Here is a 15,937-nt window from a genome sequence, read left to right as displayed (position 1 = left end):
TTTTTTCTCTCGCTGACTGAAATTGGATATACAAATCAGACTCCTTCAAGGCCAGCTGCTTCTAAGTATCATGCCTAGAATGCAGTTATCTGCCCTCAGCAAGCAGGGCTCTCAGTGTGGTTTATGAGCCAATCATGGTGAATCATCCTGCCATCCAGTTGACTGGCTAGTCTGCCAAGCTGCACAGTATGGGATATTGTCCGCTCTGAAAGGAAGTGAGTGACCTGCCTCCGGGGACATAGACCTAAGCCAAGCAGAGGTGGTGCTTCTTTTATGTGGTCTGTAATCTAATGAAGACCACAAATAGGCACAGTATAGTGACCATGGCATTCTGTACTATGCAGATCCACAGCACGCTGTGATGACGCATGCTGGTTAAGTGAGTGTGGTCCTGGCAGGCTTCTGAAGTCACAGAGAACAAATGAGAACACAAAAGAGAAGAAGGAATTACTTAGCCAAGGAATTGAGTGACAAGCGTTTAGATGTCGAAACCAGCAAGTCCTCCTATTGTGATTAGACCTCCTTAAATGTTTAGTACAGATTTATCACATCATGTGAGGGGCCAATAAAGGATGAGGCTAGTGACCTTGGAAAAGCTTCATAAAAACCTTTGAGTGTTACATAGTATGACCATAAGATTTTGGGGAACAGGAAGAAAGTGGAAGAAGGTCAGTTAATAGTAGGCATGCATGTAGAGACCATAGTGAATATTTGATATTCTGCTTAGGCATGATCTCCTGCATGCTCCTTATTGGAGCATGACACTGGCCAGCAGGACACAAGGAAGATTCATTGCAGGGTATGAGCAGGTATGTACAGCTGTATGAAGTTAACATAAGAGCAGGCAGCCTAAAGCCGCTTCTTTCAAAGGCTTTATGTTTGTTCGCTTCAAAGGAAGATTTTAAACTAGAGCTATTTTCTCATTAACATGAATAAAAACATATTTCAAACAAATTAGTGTTAAATATAGCTTTTCTTTAACTCAGCTATGCAATAATTTGTAACAATACTTAAATTATCAACATTCTCAGTGCACAAAAGGCAAGGGTGGGAGTAAAAGTAAGTCTGAGAGTTACTTTCTGGAACCTCAGTTCTTGCAGCTCAGCTTCCTGTTAGGACTGGGTTGTCTTTTGCCCTACAAAAGCACCATGATTCTAATGTGATTACAAGTTCTGAAACAAACTTTTTTGTTTTTCTGTTGCCTTGTGCCAAATACTACTGAAAATGCTCAGAGCTCTTGCTTTTTGGATTTTTGTAATTTTTTTAAAGTCACCTTTTCTTCTGTATTCTATTAATTTCTTTTCAGAAGTGGGATTTTCTTCCTTATACGTGTTTACACATGTATAAAACGTGTTTATATTTAGAACATGACTTTCCATAGAGGAACCAGAAAGAGGTGCCTTCTAAATCTGTGCCCATTTGTCTTTTAAGAAACACAGGCAATGCCACTTACAACATGATGACTTTTCTGATTCATCTGTGAGATGTTATTTTTTGCTTCTTTGATCTTCCAAAGTGCTCCATTGATCTTTTTTCTTGATTGGCCTCAAAGAATTCAGGCAAAATAACCTTTTCGCAAACTCTTTCAGTGGGCTTCTGATAAGATAAATATCAAAAGATGCCTGACATCTGCAATACTTCTCCTTTGACATAAGTGATACTGTTATTGTATAGTTTTATCTGTTATTGTCCGAATTCCATTTGAACTGTAAGAAGAAGCTCTGGACCTTCCTTTGCTCTGTTCATCTGTGAAAGCCCATGTCATTGACTTGTGATTTCATGAGCAGATCCATGAGTGAACTGAAGAAATGAATAGACTGGCTTAAGAGTTTTTCCATAGTGACAAGGGAATCCTTGAGGTATCCTACATTGAGATCTCTTTCACTTCTGGTGTCCTTGTAACAACGGTTTCCGGATGGCCTCTGGAAAATGGAGAGTTACACAGTGAGGAGATCACAAGTCAAAAAGTGGATAATTCATGTTTATTTATTTATTTTTTTTGAATAGCAGTGTGGTCTTGGAACAGTATCTCTCCAGTTCTCAGCTATATCTCTTAAGGTAGACGTCCTTCCAGGTCAGCACTTCAGTACTGTATAAAACTGCTGATCTTTACTGAGAATATAAAAAATATTCCAACTCAGTAGAAGAACTCTGCAAATGGAAGCAAGTTGATGACATTTCTCATAAAGAGGGGGTGGGAAGTTTGTTCAGTAGATAAAATGAATGCTAATGTTTGGAAAAATAAAAAGTGCATACTGCATATTCTCACTGTGTGTGTGTGTGTGTGTGTGTGTGTGTGAAACAGGTTTTTACTGTAAAAACATGGGTGGCCTCATACTGTCTTCCTGCCTTAGCATTCAGTGCTTCCATTACAATTTGTAACATAGCCTGACTCTACTATAGTAATTATATTGGTAAACAAATATTTAGAAACGTGAATATCGAAAGTAGCAAATAGTCGCATTGTGGTATTATAAATAGCATGTTGCCAGGTGAAAGACTATGAAGCTTTTTAAAAGAATGTTGTTGATCTACCTATATGGACAGGGACATGTATACAGGGCTTATTACACTGTAAAGTTGATAGTATAGAAAATGATGAATATGGTACTTATGTGAGTAAAAGGAAATCCTGAAGTATATGTGTGCATACATCTTTTGCTGTTCATATTTTCCTATATCCACATATCTATAGGCTTTTATTTGTCTACAAGTGATGGCTTTTGCTCTGAATAGTTTTTGCTAGTGAATATGTGTGTATATGTGGGGGGAGGGTTCTCAGTTTTAAATATTCTCCATTTGAATTAGTTAGTGAATTAAAAATTATATTTTCCTAGGGGTCAAGTCCAGAGTAATAGAGTGATTAGCTCTAATAGCATACTTAATTTTAGTTTTTTTTTTCAAATCCAGCTTTATATAGTATTATTTAAGTAGAAAGCTAAAGGATTACTTTACCTTAATAAGAATAAATGAATCTCAAATACTGTAACAATATATGACTCATTTGTTTTATTTTTAAACAATAACTACTTAGAAATAACCTTTGCTCTGCAAATTCAAAGGAATTTTTATCAAGTATTTACTTACACAGGGTTCCATTTATTCAGGAACCCCTCTCCAGAAAGCACTATATTGATAGTAAGTTATTTCAAATGATTCATTTCATGAGAAGAAAGGTCCATCTGGAAGGAAAGAAATCTGAATGATAGGTATTCTGAAAATATTTGCTAGTGTGAGGATGGAAGTAATTGATGAAAGAAAAGTTCAGATGTCCTTCTTAGAGTGTGATAGGCTGAGAAGAGATTTCCGAGTTCTCCTGCAGCTGAGCAGTGAGGGCTAAGCGTGTGAAGATGCTGTCACCATGATCACTGTAAAACTCAGTGGAAACCAGTGCTTTATGTGCTGCTTGCGTTTTGAGCATATGGATGCACAAATTCAGAAGAAACAATTCTCTCCTTTATAGTCCTTCTCATTGAACTACTACTTAAAAACTTGAACTATAATATTTTATATTAGTTTATATATTTTTGTAGTAAAGTTGCAGGAAGATTTCATATACTATAAACTTTTCTTTGTGTTGTAGTTTTTATTCCTGAAAGCATGGCATGTCTATTTAGTCTTTTAGTATGTGTGCCCTCTCCTTTTGAAATTGTAATCCAAAATTTTCTGTCCTGTTCGTTTCTGTCTAAACATGCCAACCAGCATTCTTGTTGTTGAACACTGTGTGGTATTTGTGTTAAGAGAATCTTTCTGTTGAAGTGGGAATATGAAGCTTGACACAAATATATTGTGGGGTTTCCAATCTCTCTCTGATTTTCTGTCACTCCCAAGGCATGAATTGGCCAGTGTCTGTTCCTCCTAAGAATCTCTTGTCCCCTGGTTTCCATCTGCTGTAGTAGGAAGGAATCACATCATATAGAAAGCATTTAAATTCTAAATTCATCCTTTGGATCTTATGAAAACTTTTCCTTGGCCTCAGAGGCATCTTGTCTTGCTAGAGCCGTGCTTTCCTCATGTTCTGAATCATTACAGTAGCATTTTATTATCACATTTATATAGAGTTCTGTGATTGCATTACTTTCTCCTATAAATACTTAGCTCATATAGTTCAATTGTATAGCTTTCAGATTGATCATAGCTATTAAGAAAAATTTAACCATACTAAAATCTACAGATCTAAAGAAGCTAAATAATAAGGAAGACCATAGGGAGGATGCTCAAATCTCATTCAGAATGGCAAGCAGGATAGACAGTAGGAAGAGTGGAAGAGAGAGAACAGGATGTGAGCTTACTAGAGGTCTTCTGAAAGGCTCCATTCAACAGGACATTGAAGCAGATGCTGAGACGCATAACCAAACTTGGGACAGAATTGCAGGGAGGCTTATGGAAGAAGGGTGGTGGGGGATAAAAGGACCCAGAGGGGATAGAAGCACTCCACAAGTTAACCAATGAAGTAAAAAATTTGAACCCAGGGAATATGGAAGAGACTGATGCACCCAACAAGGACCATGCGTGGAGAGGACCTACACCTCCTCCTCAGATGTAGCCAATGGGCAGCTCAGTCTCCATGTGGGTTCCCAAGAAAGGGAAGTAGTGGGTGTCTCTGATGTGGACTCTGTTCCTTGCTCTTTGATAACTTCTTGTGGCGATGAGGCCTTGCCAGGCCACAGAGAAAGAGGATCAAGGCAGTTCCTGATAACACTTGTTATGCTAGGGTCAGGTGGCAGGGGAGGAGAACTCTATTTGAATGGACCTAGTAGAAGGGAGTAGAGGGATGAGAGAGGAAGAGTGCGACCAAGAGGAGGTGAGGGAGTGGCTACAGCTGCGATATAAAATGAAGAAATTGTAAAAAATAAAAAGAAACAATCTAGTTAGCTTTTCATTGTTGAGGAATAATTTCTAATTTGTTTTTAATTTTTAAATTAATTTACTTTTATTAATTATAACTTATTCATTTTGTATCCCAGTTATAGCCCCCTCTCTATTCTCCTCCCAGTCCCATCCTTCCTCCCTCTTTTCCCTCCCATGCCTCTCCCCTATTCCACTGATAGAGGAGGTCCTCCTCTCCTTCCTTCTGATCCTAGCCTATCAGGTCTCATCAGGACTGGCTGCATTGTCTTCCTCTGTGGACTGGTAAGGCTGCTCCCCCACCAGGGTTTGGTGATCAAAGAGGCAGCCACTGAGTTCATGTCAGAAACAGTCCCTGTTCCCCACCAGGTAGAGGTGATCAAAGAGCCAGCCATTGAGTTCAAGTCAGAGATAGTCCCTGTTCCCCTTACTAGGAACCCACTTGGAGAATGAGCTGCCATGGGCTACATCTGTTCAAGGGTTCTAGGTTATCTCCATGCATGGTCCTTGGTTAGAGTATCAGTCTTAGAAAGGACTCCTGTGCCCAGATTTTTTGCCTCTATTGTTCTCCTTCTGGAACTCCTGTCCCCTTCAGGCCTTCTATCTTCCTCTTCTTTCATAAGATTCTCTGCACTCTGCCTAAAGTTTGGCTATGATTTTCATCATCTGCTTTGATACCCTGCTTGGGGGAGTATTTCAGAGGTCCTGTGTGGAAGGCTCCTGTCCTGTTTCCTGTTTTCTCCTTTTTCCAATGTCTGTCCAGTTTTCCATCCAGAATGCGATTGGTCATCTTACACAGGGCTCTCCTTCTTGCTTAGCTTCTTTATGTGTACAAATTTTAGTATGTTTTTATTATATGTCTAATATCCACTTATACAAGAGTATATACCATGTGTGTCTTTCTGCTTCTGGGATACCTCACTCAGGATGATCTTCTCTAGGTCCCATCATTTACCTGCAAATTTCATGATTTCCTTGTTTTTAATTGCTGAGTAGTATTCCATTGTATAAATGTACCACAATTTCTGTATCCATACCTCCATTGAGGGATATCTTGGTTGTTTCCAGAATCTGTCTATTTTGAATAAAGCTGGTATGAACTTGGTTGAACAAATGTTTTTGTGTACTTGAGCATATTTTGGATATATGCCTGGGAGGGGTATAGCTAGATCTTGAGGTAACACTATTCCTAGTTGTCTGAGAAAGCACCTGATTGATTTCTAAAGTGGTTGTACAAGTTTACATTCCCACCAATTTCTATTTTCTTAGTTCTGTGTCCTAAGAAATTTTCAGGAAATGAATACCCTATATTTTGGTATGGCTGTGCTATGAGAAGATTTTAAAGAAGGATAAAGATTTTTCTAGTTACTAACTGTAGTATTTTCTTTTGTTGCCTGAGGGTAGAATGAATTGTGGTTAATTATTGTTATATCACATTTCCAGGGTCTCACATGGTTTTCACAGACTCAGTATTCTCCAAATGGCTTGGATAAAATAGGCATTGATCATTTGTAAATGTGTCCATTTGCTAGATTCTTCCTTTCTGTTTTGTAGTGTTTTTGTCTTGTCTTTTTGTTTTTTGATTTGTTTTATTTTTTAATCGGATGATTTTTCTACTTTTTCTTTTAATTGATTAAAACGGAACTTTAAGGTTTTAGAAGATAAATTATTTTTGCAAAATATTGATTTGGTATTTTTATCATGAAATAAGGTAGTCTAAAAATATAAACATGAACCAGACTTATTCTCACTTGTATGAATAATTGACAAAGGAAGACTACAAGTTCAAGACCAGCCTGGGCAATTCTGTAAGACTGTCTCAAAAAAAAAAAAAACAAAATAAATAAAAGTGTGAAACTAGATCAGGGGACATAGTTCAGTTGTAGAATAGTCACCTAGTATTTGCTAGCCCCCAGGTTGTGTCTTTGGTGCCACGCATGCACACACACCCAGTAATATGTTCCAAGGAACATCTATGGAAATATTTTAACAAGAGAAATTTGTGCAGTGCTTTAATTTCCTGTTTTATACATTAACATTCATTAATATTTACTATGATAATTTCATGAAGCATTTCATCTTGAGATTTTTTTTTTTTTCCAAGACAAGTTTTCTCTGTGTAGCCTTGGCCATCCTCGACTTACTTTGTAGACCAGGTTGGCTTCGAACTCACAGAGATCTGCCTGCTTGTTCCTCCCTGAGTGCTGGAATTATAGGCTTGTGCCACCTTGTCTGGCTTGAGATGGCTTTTAATAAGTTAAGAAGGAAATTTATAGGAAGCACTATTTCAGTTGCTGTAAAGATTCTTCTTTATATAATGTAAATGCTCAAAGGTCACGGGGCTCAACATATCTGTGAAGCAATTGAGTTTAAATCGAGTTTTTTTTTTCTTCTCATAAGATTTAAGCTGCTGTATTCCCATTAATGAAAAGCTTCATCCATTCCCCTTTCACTGAATAATTGAATTAGTTACTTGCTGTTGTTTCCTTTTTATACATGTAGTATGTTTTTTGATATGTCTCTATATATCAGTATATAATCTATTTGTATTTATCATCTTATCTATATGTGTCTGTCTATATATATCTATCATTTATATCTATGCTTGTGTGCTTTGTATACATATGTATGTGTATATGTGCTTTTGTATATGTATGTACATGCAGGTTGTATATGTGTATGTTTGTTGTATGTATATGTGTTCATATATGTTTTCATAGTATTTGTGTATGTGTTCATACATATGGATGAATAGGAGTATGTCCACATTTATTTTTCATAATCTGATTTCATGGTTAAGTAAGATATTCACATGGCAAACAGTCTAAAATACTGGGGATTTAGAATTATATTAAAGAAATATAATTTTAAGTACAGACACTGGGAATGATTAAGATATTGTTTATCATGAGTAGTCTTTTCCTTGGGTTTTGCTACTTAGTAATCATCTAGAGCTTTCTGATTCCTCTAGTTTATCTTTGCATGTCTATGACAATTGCTTACTCAGAGCCACACAAAGGGATCTACAACAAAAAGGAACAAAGGGTTGTTATGATGTTGGCCTTGCTGTTGTTGGGATATTCGAAAGCAGTTCTTTTGTCTCTTGGTCCTGGCTGTAGCTTTTCAGCCTGACTGCGAAGAGCACCTGTACCTTCTTTCCAGAATTAGGTTCTTTACTTTCTCCAAGCTCCAATTTTTTATACAGAGGTGAGAGAAGGTCCTGGCATTTCTTAACTTTCCTTTCTTTAGAATGGAAGGAGATAATGGTGAAGGGACTTTACTTTTATGTCTGAAGTAGAAGGGAAGAAACAGTGTGGAAAGAGAGACAAAGCCACTTTTTCCTGGAGACCCAGCTGTTAATTAGTGTTCATGTGCTATATGTCTCAGAAGGCTAGAGCTGGATATTGAAGAAAATCGAGATTGGGCTTAGTCCTCTAGAATATGAATTTATATGAATTCTTCATATAATTTCGAGAAGAAATTCACGAATCGGGTAGGGGTAGGTACCAGAGGAGAATTTTATCTTAATTAATTAATACATGCCAGCATGCTCTTGTCATGACAGGAAAAGCACAGTGTACGGGAGTGTGTGTGGGCATAGGACATATGCATCTTAAGTGACTTGATTTTCCTCTGATTTTGTGGTCACTTAGTATTTTTTCTCTTCATTCCAAAAACAAAGCATTGACTGTTATTGTTAAGTACATTTTCGTATCAAGAGACATAAAAAATTTGTTAGAATGATTTGAAATGAAGCCCCTTAAAGATAATTCTTTTCTAATTTTTAAATTTGTTTAAATAAGATTAGTCTATTCAATACTACTACTACACATCTATTGTGTACAACAGTACAGTGCATACTATGCATAAGATTGTAATGTTTTTGCTGTGCTTAATTGTACAGTCTTGTAGCATTTCCTTTGTTATACTACAATCAACACCTTTCATCTTTCTCTGTCTAGTTCTTTATTTCCCTTCAGTTGATACCAGAAACACTCTGTTCTCTTTCCCCTGAAGGTCATTATTTGACACGTAGTTTTCCTTATAAAGTGTAACATAAACTCTACTAACCCTCCTGTAATATCTTTCTTATATATGGAGGTCTATGTAGGACATTTTTTCCTACATGAACCAGCATTTCACATTTGTAGGCAGAGGCTTGGTCAGCATGTGATATCTCCAGCCGATAAGATGTCATAGATGAATAGAAAAGCCCAGCATTTTGTACTTGTTGTTTTTCTTGGTAATGGGTGATGTTTCCTTGTTTGTTTATGTTGTATTGTTTCTGAAATCTGGTGATTGTAAGGCTAGAAAACAAAGTATTAGGTTGTAGCAAGGAAATAGATGTATAATGGAACTCCAGTTACCTAGATAGTTGATAGCCAGGATGATCTCAAAGGCTACCTGGAACCTTCACAACAGAGGGATGAATCTTGCTGTGGAAGTGGCTGAGTGGCTAGGACCCCTAGGTGAGCATGTAAAGAAAAGAGCACAGAATAAGAATGAAGGGTAGGGAGTTAGGAGGCCGAGGAACACAGGTTCATACAGTTGTACATGTTCGGTCTGCTCTTCTTTTCACCCAGACAGAGCTGTTTTCTGCTCAGCACTGATAGTTATGACCTTTCCCCTGAACAATGTGAAGCCCATAGTTAAAGACAAGCATTCGCTAACTATGGTAGGGGCAACTTACTAAAGCATCATTATTTTGGTACAAAACAAATGTTAATGTGAAGTGAAGTTTGAGCCATCAGGGTTTTCACATGTATAAGATCCAGCAGTTTAAATGCAACAAAACAAAATCATTCAAGCTTGCTGTCATTGAATATAAGTTAAATATTACAAGATTTTTCTTTTGTTAAGTCGGGCCATTTCATGTTCAGTGGAATTCCTTTTGTTAGCGTTATTAAATTTTTAATTTTTTCTGTCAGGTTGGTGATAAAGTGACCATTTTTATGAAGCCATTTTGATTTTCTCTCACAATGATACATCAGAGATAGTGTGCTCACTACTATGGCACGCTTTTTGTTTTGTTTTGTTGTTCGTTACTGTAATTCATGGCTATGCTTTCTAGTCTCTAGTTGCTTGGCACTCTGTGTACAGATACTAATAAGTTGGCTTATTAAGTCTTTCAGTTCTAGAATATGCTGGAGATTCTGGAATGCCCACATCCTCATGTGGTCTTAATCTTTCTTTGTAAAAGAATGTACACTGAATTCTCATTCTTTGCATAGTGCGTACTTTTCTTTGACCCATGTATTATTTGGTTTGAGCTTTAGCATTTCATGCATTAGTATTCAAAAGCCACTTTGTAGCTTTTTCTAGCAGAAGCGTATTTCTACTTTCTAGTATTATCTGAGCATGTATGTGAAAATGTTGTGCTGACAAAACAGCAGTTCATGATAAAAATACATATATTATTCCATGGCAAAGAAAACCAGTGTTCTGGTGAATTCATAAGCTGGAGGTGGTAAAATGATTCTCTAGGGCAAAGAAATACTGAGGTTCCTACAAATGATACAGGGTAATTTTTCTGAGTCATCAAAATGAACCAAGAAAGATCATGTGACAAATGATATAATTTCCCCTTGGGGTTCTCAACTCTAATACCTTTCCCCTTTTTCTCTTGACCTTTACATCCATATGATGAAAATCGACCTCAGTGACAAGCATGCCCTCACGCCACCCAGAGCAGTGTAACATCCAGGATACTTTCTCCCTCACAATAGTTCTAAGTTATTTAATATATAAGTTTGGAGGCCTCTCTCTCTCTCTGTCTCCTGTTAAATTCCATGGTTATGAGAGGCTGTCTATACAGAAGGGCATCTCCATTTATTGCTTCATTTTAAGTTGTGGGTATAATAATTTTCAGGTGATTAAAGTTGTTCGTTTCTGTGGTTGAAGTTGCTTTTGACAACAGCTAAAATATTTTCATTGATGTATTTCTCACAGTGTTATACAAGTAGGGTAAATAAACCTGGCATGGCGGTGCATACCTGTAGTCTCAGTACTCTGGATGGGGAGACAGGAGTATTACCAGGAGTTTTAAAGCCCCAGTAGGCAAAATAACAAGAATTACGCCAGCCGCTCCTACATAAGAAAGGACTTATTTAACAAACAAATGAAACAATTCTTGACCAAAATAACAACAATGTGAGAGGTGGGATGAGGAAAGATAATGAGATATTGGTAACATTATTTGGGTCAAGATTGTTTTTAGTGTTTTCAGAGCAGGCTATAGACATGTCATAATGGTTTTTAAAAGCACTATTAAGTAATGAGTTCCTTCTTCCTGTCTTTGCAGGACCTATATTGTGGAGGAAAGCCCTTCAAAGCCATTTGTTTCTGTCATTGACTACTGAAGTAGAATGTCATAATTAGAAATATGCATATATTTGTTGTACTTTTGATGATTGCTATAGATGAAATAATCTTTTGTATAAACTTTCATTTAGTGCTTCAACCATTCTTCCTAAATATTGTATAGTTTATGGCTTTGAATTGTCAAAAACTTCTTTTGCCAGAAAAACTCTTATTGGTTATGGCAGTCATACATTAATATTTGAACAGAGATACAGCCTGTGTATTTTCTCTCTGAATGTTTCCTGTGTAGTTAATTGCATAGCATTTTTTTATGTACCTAGAAATACTAAATTTAGGTTTGACAGATCAGATATGACTAAAACAGTTTATACAATTGAGGTTTTTAGGACCAAACTTTATTTTCAGAGTTTGCCAAGGTTGTATTGTAAACCAAACCTGTGATGTGTTTGAATGTGTGTGTATGTGTGTGTGAGAGAGAGACAGAGAGAAAGAGAGAGATTACAATTAAAACAACCCTTAGTGTGAGGCCCCTTTCTCAGTTGTTTGTTTTTCTTAAATCCTAATCCTTAAAGTTGTCAATCATTTCACGTGTACCATACAGCAGAGGCTGAGCCCTAGCTAGTTATTTTTCACTGAAGAGATTATGAAATCTCTCCTTAAATGTAATTTTTTCCAAAGCTCTGAATTGAACTAATTGTATTCTGAACACTGTATAGTCCTCTTCCCTCCTTCAGGCTCATTCATCTTCCTCTTCACTCTCACTGTGAGCATGTAGACGAAGGGGTATGGCATCAAGTGTTCAACCACGGAGTGGGAGGTTTCTCCACTGTGCTGGCTGCAGACCCCTTTGGATGCAGGTTTTTACCCCAAGCCTTCCTAGGCCAGTTGGGTGGTACACTGGCCTGACCTCACATCTGGTCACAGTGAGACTTTTTTTGACCACCTGCACATAGTCTCTACAGTCATGTTTCTCATCTATAGAATGAACAGATACATTTCATATGTTTTGACTGTTGTGCTTCTAAAATTTATGATGTTTTTACATTCTTTATTAGCCTCTTAGAATATCCATAATACAGACATTAGCAGCTATGTAAGATGTTCATAGGTGCCTCATTTTCCTCTACCCCTCACTCTACTTTGAATACTGTTAAGACTGCACATGTCCCATGTTTTTTTTAATAGTGAAATAATGTATGATAAAATTTATATGCAATATATGATAAATTTTATATGGAATGTAATTCCTCAAAGGTCACATTTTAAATCAATCTGATTAGAACATAATAGAAAATGGGCCAGAAAAAGATGTATAATCATGTACCATGGAACAATAATTTTAATGGAAAATTTAGTGAAAAAGAAAAGATTTTGAAAGGAGCTTCTTCATATAATTTTGCTACTATTTTTGAAACTTTGAACATAGAAAAAGAATAAAGTGAAGATGTAATTTACGAAGACTTTTTCAGTTCATGGCTTTTGGTGACAGAGAAAGTTTTGTCATCTTTGGCTTAATTTTCACATAAAGCCTATATAAAATGCAATGTATGCTGTGTTAGTGATCAGGAACAGTTTTGAACAGTATTAATCTTCTCGTGGAAAAATGGAGTGTTATTCTGCATGTCTAGGAAGTAAGATTAAAAACAGACTTCTAATGGCAGAATGGCTACTTCACAAGTCTTAATAATCTGACCCCTATAGCTCAGAGTTTCATGTTATCCAGGAAAAAATGTAGTCTTTCACTGAATGTGTGTTATTGTGGTTGAAGACACAGAGTTCCACCAAAGATGTGTAGTCAGTGTGTGCTGTCTTCACTGCTGGGGCTACATTGTGCTGAGCACTTATCCTGTTCCTTAAGTCTTGGTGCTGGGAGGGTTACATAAAAGCCATTATTGTCTCTTGTCTCTCTTCTCTCCTTTCTTAGAGGATGATGTTTCTTACCTGTAGGATCAGGGCCGAGGCAAGATGAGGCTGAGAGGGAAACTGTGCATCAGCATTACAAGCTCTCTGAGCTTCAGGAACCTGCCATGTTAGTGCTTCACAGAGATTGTACCAGTGTGGTAATGGGAATGGTATTTTGTGTAAAAACTTTATTCCTACTCAGTTTTTGCTCTTGTGTATTCATATTCTTCTGTAATGAGTCATTTTTGTTGTCATTATGTTAGTCTATTTTCCATTTCTATAACAAAATAATGGAAGCTGTGTGGTTTATAAAAAAAGAAGCTTATTTAGCCTAGAATTCTTATAGTCAACAGAATGTCACCAACCTCTGCCTGGCTTTTCTAAGGACATTTTGGTGAATGGCACCATGGCAGCCATGTGTGAACATGGGAAGACTTGCATGTAGATTCAGGGAAGCCAGACAGATGTGTGGAAGGACGCCATTTGGCTCTCTTAGCAGTCTTCACAAGAAGTAGCAGGGCTTTGAAACTCCCTCATTTCCTTCTGACCACAGACTACCAGTGATCTAACAGCCTTACTGACATGAACGAGTGTTCTTCTTTTATTGCAGTGGGGACTTGGAGCCCACCTGCTGCTTTACCCACTGATCAGAGTAGACATCTGTCTGATTTTAAAGGTTAGGAAAAAGGAAAACTTGTCACTTCTAAATATGCTTTTTGTTTGTTTGTTTGTTTGTTTGGTTTTTCTATGCCATCTCTTTGGCTAAGTGGACTTACGCACATCATATCAATAGGAATTTTTTTCTTTTTTTTATTGTGGCGATGATTATTTAATTAAAGAATGTTATAAGTAATCTATTAGCATTTTCATGAAAAATTATTTTATGGGAAAAACAAAAACATAAATAATTAATAATGTATTTGTCAGTATGGTTATGTCATTCTTTGTGGTCCTGTTAATCTGAAGGAACATTTTTTTAAAATTTATTTTTATTTTTATTATTAGTTACATTTTATTAACTCTGTATCCCAGCCATATCCCGCTCCCTCATTCCCTCCTACTCCCACCCTCCCTCCCTCATCTCCTCCCCTCCCCTTTCCAAGTCCACTTCTTGGGGAGGACCTTCTCCCCTTTCATCCAACAGGAACTTTTTCAACCTTGTGTGTTTTACATTTTTCTGTAAAACTGATCCTTCTTACTCTCCTGTCCATCTTTTCAGTGTATTTCCTATCACTTGATAGATAGCAAGGAAGGTAAGGAAAACCACACATTTCCTTATTACAACAACAAAAGATTGAAATTAAACATATGATAAAGTCATCACTGTGTTCATGCAGTATGTAAGAGTATAATTTGTATTACCTTAGGACGAATAAAATTTACAACAGAAACAAATGTTTATGGAGAATATGGTATTAACTGAGTAATTACTGAATAGATTTGTACTTTTAAGTAGGCATGCTAAATCAAACAAAGTAGCTATGTGTTTTTGTTGTTTAATATTCTCAGGATCACTTCTTAATACTATGTAAATTGTTTTATCAACTGCTGTAACTTTTCTCATTCCATTCAAATGATCTTCTACGTATGCTTTCACAACTCATGCTTTCACTCTCCACAGTATAACTGCTTTCTATCTCAGTCTTAGATAACTACTATTAGGAGCTTTTCAAGCCTAAGAACCACCAGAGCCTCCCTGAAGCAGTATAAGTCCTCAGTGGTAGATGATAATATTTTTATTACTGTGTGATTTCGAATACATACATGTTTACTTCTTTTTTCTGTCATTTTACCCTTGAAGGTCATACTGATTCATAAATCTCTCTTTTGTCTTACAGAGAAAAGGAATATAAATGATTTTGAAGAGAAGAAAGTTATTAAGAAAAGAATTAAGGCACTTAAATTTCTAGATCCGAAAGTTGCTCAGAACCTTTGTAAGTATCATGGAGGAGTAGCGTGTTAAAGTATCTAGGCCCTGTGCATTGTTTATTGAAATCTGCTCGTTTTCTGTCTTTGTTTCCTATTATTTTAATTTCTTGACTTGAATACCGAATTCAAATATAACTCTCCTTCATATAAATTACGAGATTAAATTCTTGAAAAGATTAATATGTACTAGAAAATGATTTAAGATGACATTCTGCCTCCCAGAAGCACCAAAGGACCTGCTCTTTAAAGTTATTTCTCCAGGTATTAAAGAGAAGGAATTCAGGTAATGACATCACACTTTGATAAAGGAATCACTAATCTATCTATTCTTTATTCCTCTGAATATCTTATTATTTGTGACACTTGATCATTCAGGACAACAGTTAGAATATTAATAGAAATAAGGATGAGGAGTAAAATGAATTCCATTATCCCACCTGAGCAGTTCAAAGCCTTTTCCTCAGAAGCACTGATGGAAATATTTTAGATTTAATTACTGTTACAGGAGCTAAATACGTAGTGCTCAATTGTCTTCCTGGCTGAGTTATTATGAGACAAGGAAATAATTTTGTTCCTAATTCATTTCTTACTGCATCTTAAATGCATCAAAGAGAGTTCTGCTTGGAGCTGAGACCATCATATCTGTGTATAATACTTTCTGGGGATGCAAGAGGGATATAAGTGAAGAATCTGGAGGGATCAGGAGTGTTAACATGGCTTTTAGTCTGCTTCTCAATTGTTACGTGCCTCAAGTGAGCTTTTTGCAAGTGTTGGCACCAAACAGTTGTCCAGCCATAGGATAATGTTCCATGCTATTGATCAGGGAGCATTATATGAGAGCAATATGTACAAAGGTAGACTTGACAGTTCTCTGAATGGTTCAGAAATAGCTCTCCACACTCACCACAGCAGAAATTAACCCTTTCTATGATGTAGG

At 36.6% G+C, this 15,937-nt stretch overlaps 1 protein-coding gene across 1 annotated transcript in view; it reads left to right on the top strand.

Annotated features, from left to right (window-relative positions):
* The window catches only part of Diaph3 (diaphanous related formin 3), a 353,851-nt gene that overhangs the window by 60,998 nt on the left and 276,916 nt on the right, over positions 1-15,937 (top strand). Inside the window, 1 exon segment of the mRNA XM_055609684.1 lies at positions 14,910-15,005. Within this exon segment, the coding sequence (XP_055465659.1) occupies positions 14,910-15,005 (96 nt within the window).

This window comes from Psammomys obesus, unplaced genomic scaffold (genome assembly GCF_907164565.1).
Source record: "Psammomys obesus unplaced genomic scaffold, mPsaObe1.curated_primary_1811, whole genome shotgun sequence".
Lineage (NCBI taxonomy): Eukaryota > Metazoa > Chordata > Mammalia > Rodentia > Muridae > Psammomys > Psammomys obesus.
The sequence above is the reverse complement of the archived record's forward strand: the minus strand, read 5'-3'. Positions and strand labels throughout refer to the sequence as shown.